We start from the raw sequence: 1,948 nt of genomic DNA on the forward strand, positions 1-1,948 counted from the left end.
TGACTCACTCAATGCAACATCAGCTAAAACACCACAAGTATGTAATGTACATACAGGTAGCAAACATAAGCCAATGATATTTTGTTTTTTTGTATATTCAATAATAAATCATGCAGTTAATAATTTGTGGCTGTCCACTTAATATAAGTAATTGCAGTATGGAAGGCATTGAAAATGATACCAGTAATCCTTTGATTCTAATGTGTGACTGTATGAAAGGTAAATAAATCCACACCAATTACTTTGTTAATAATTTTTAATAAAATTAATATTAAACATAAAATAAGTGTAGCATACACAATGAATGTGCTACTAGTCCAAAATTTTTAAGGGGTGTATAATTCACAAATTATTGAAGATTTGCATAAATAAAGCAATATAATAGAGTGAAGATGCTATCAGTAAAAATTTGTGAAAACTAAATTAGAAAAACATATGATTTTATGTAATTTAATGTCTTTGAATATTTGGCACTGAATCATATCTTTTTTAAAAATAATAGCATATGAAGGAAATTATTGTGAGGATGATTTTGATGGTTGTACTGAAGTATCATGCTTCAATGATGCTACATGTACTGATGTACCAGCACCTGGAACTGGTGCCACTTGCCCACCTTGTCCTAGTGGATACACTGGAGATGGAATTGTTTGTAATAATGGTCAGTTATGTTAGTTATCAAAGCTTATATGTGTCATACAATAATATTTGTATATACTGTAGATAGTGTAATCCCAAATTTTGATTTTTACAATAGACAGTAAAATTAATTTTTTAATAGAACGTGGGGAAGTGTTTCTTCCATTCCTTTATCCATCAAATTATAGTGTGTTTACTGATGTTGTTGATGGTTCTGCTAATGTTGCACTACCAGCTACACTTCAGTTTGGAGGCATTTCCTATAACATAGCTTATGTGAGTTTAAGCTGTTCAATTTATTACAAGTTAAATTTTAACAGATTAGCAGCCATGGATTGATCAGCTTTGGCAGTGTTTATAATGCCTATATTCCAAGGAACTTCCCTCTTGATAATAATTTAGCTGTTGTGGCTCCATATTGGGATGACAGTATTTTGTCAGGATCGAGACAGTTACGCTATCAAATTGTGTCTGGATCATCTTCTCTTATCTCTCAAGTCAATACCTTTTTATCCAGTTTTATAGAGGATAACTTTGAAGCTGATTGGTTGCTGTGGGCTTACTGGCATGATGTATGTTCTTATGATGATTCTATCTGTTCGGAGCATGAGGTACCTAATACTATAATGCACATTCATTTTTATTGTATCATCAATTTTGCAATCATAGTCAAACTTTTTTCAAGTGACTATAGCAGTACAAGGAAGCGTAACATATTCAATATTTACATATCAGTGTAATCTCATCAGATGGACTCTTTATAATGCTGCTGTTGGTTACAGTGTAAATGGTACCTTTTTTGAAAACCACCAATTGTCAAGGAATAGGAGTGTAGTTAATATTGATTGTAAAGGAGCTGTATCTAACTGGACTAATGTTGTTTACAGAATTGATGATCTTTGTAAGTTGTAATAATTGTCACAATTTTGAATGAAGCCTAAACTTATTCTTTGTATTCATCTGAATCATTTTGTTAATTATAATAATCTTTTTCCACAGCCACTACTGCTAATACTCCGCCAGTCATTGAAGCTAGTGAAAATTTTATGATAGCAGTAGGAGAAACAGCATTATACACACTACGTATCACAGACCCTGGAGACTCTATCAGTGTTACTATTGAATTTGATGGAGAGCTTCCATACACATTTAATCAAGATGGATCAATATGGACACTTAATGTAACACTGTCTTCTTTAGTGGAGTTCAATTTTACTGTGATAGCTACTGACTCATTCAACGCAACATCAACTATAACTCCACAAGTATGTATTAGTTTTTTTATGTTACAAGTAAAATTAAAATATAA

General features: G+C 31.8%; 1 protein-coding gene across 1 annotated transcript; it reads left to right on the forward strand.

Moving 5' to 3' along the window:
• Nucleotides 1–113: 113 nt before the first annotated feature.
• LOC109591928 (uncharacterized) lies at nt 114–1,904 on the forward strand (the record flags this gene model as incomplete). The annotated part of the gene is made up of 6 exons (XM_020007527.1): nt 114–219; nt 503–661; nt 782–915; nt 960–1,250; nt 1,309–1,540; nt 1,639–1,904. Coding segments are annotated over exons 1-6 (1,143 nt in total), but the record flags the coding sequence as incomplete, so codon positions are not given.
• Nucleotides 1,905–1,948: the final 44 nt, after the last annotated feature.

The sequence above is a fragment of the Amphimedon queenslandica genome, unplaced genomic scaffold (assembly GCF_000090795.2).
Source record: "Amphimedon queenslandica unplaced genomic scaffold, v1.1 AMPQUscaffold_6814_Cont21231, whole genome shotgun sequence".
NCBI lineage: Eukaryota > Metazoa > Porifera > Demospongiae > Haplosclerida > Niphatidae > Amphimedon > Amphimedon queenslandica.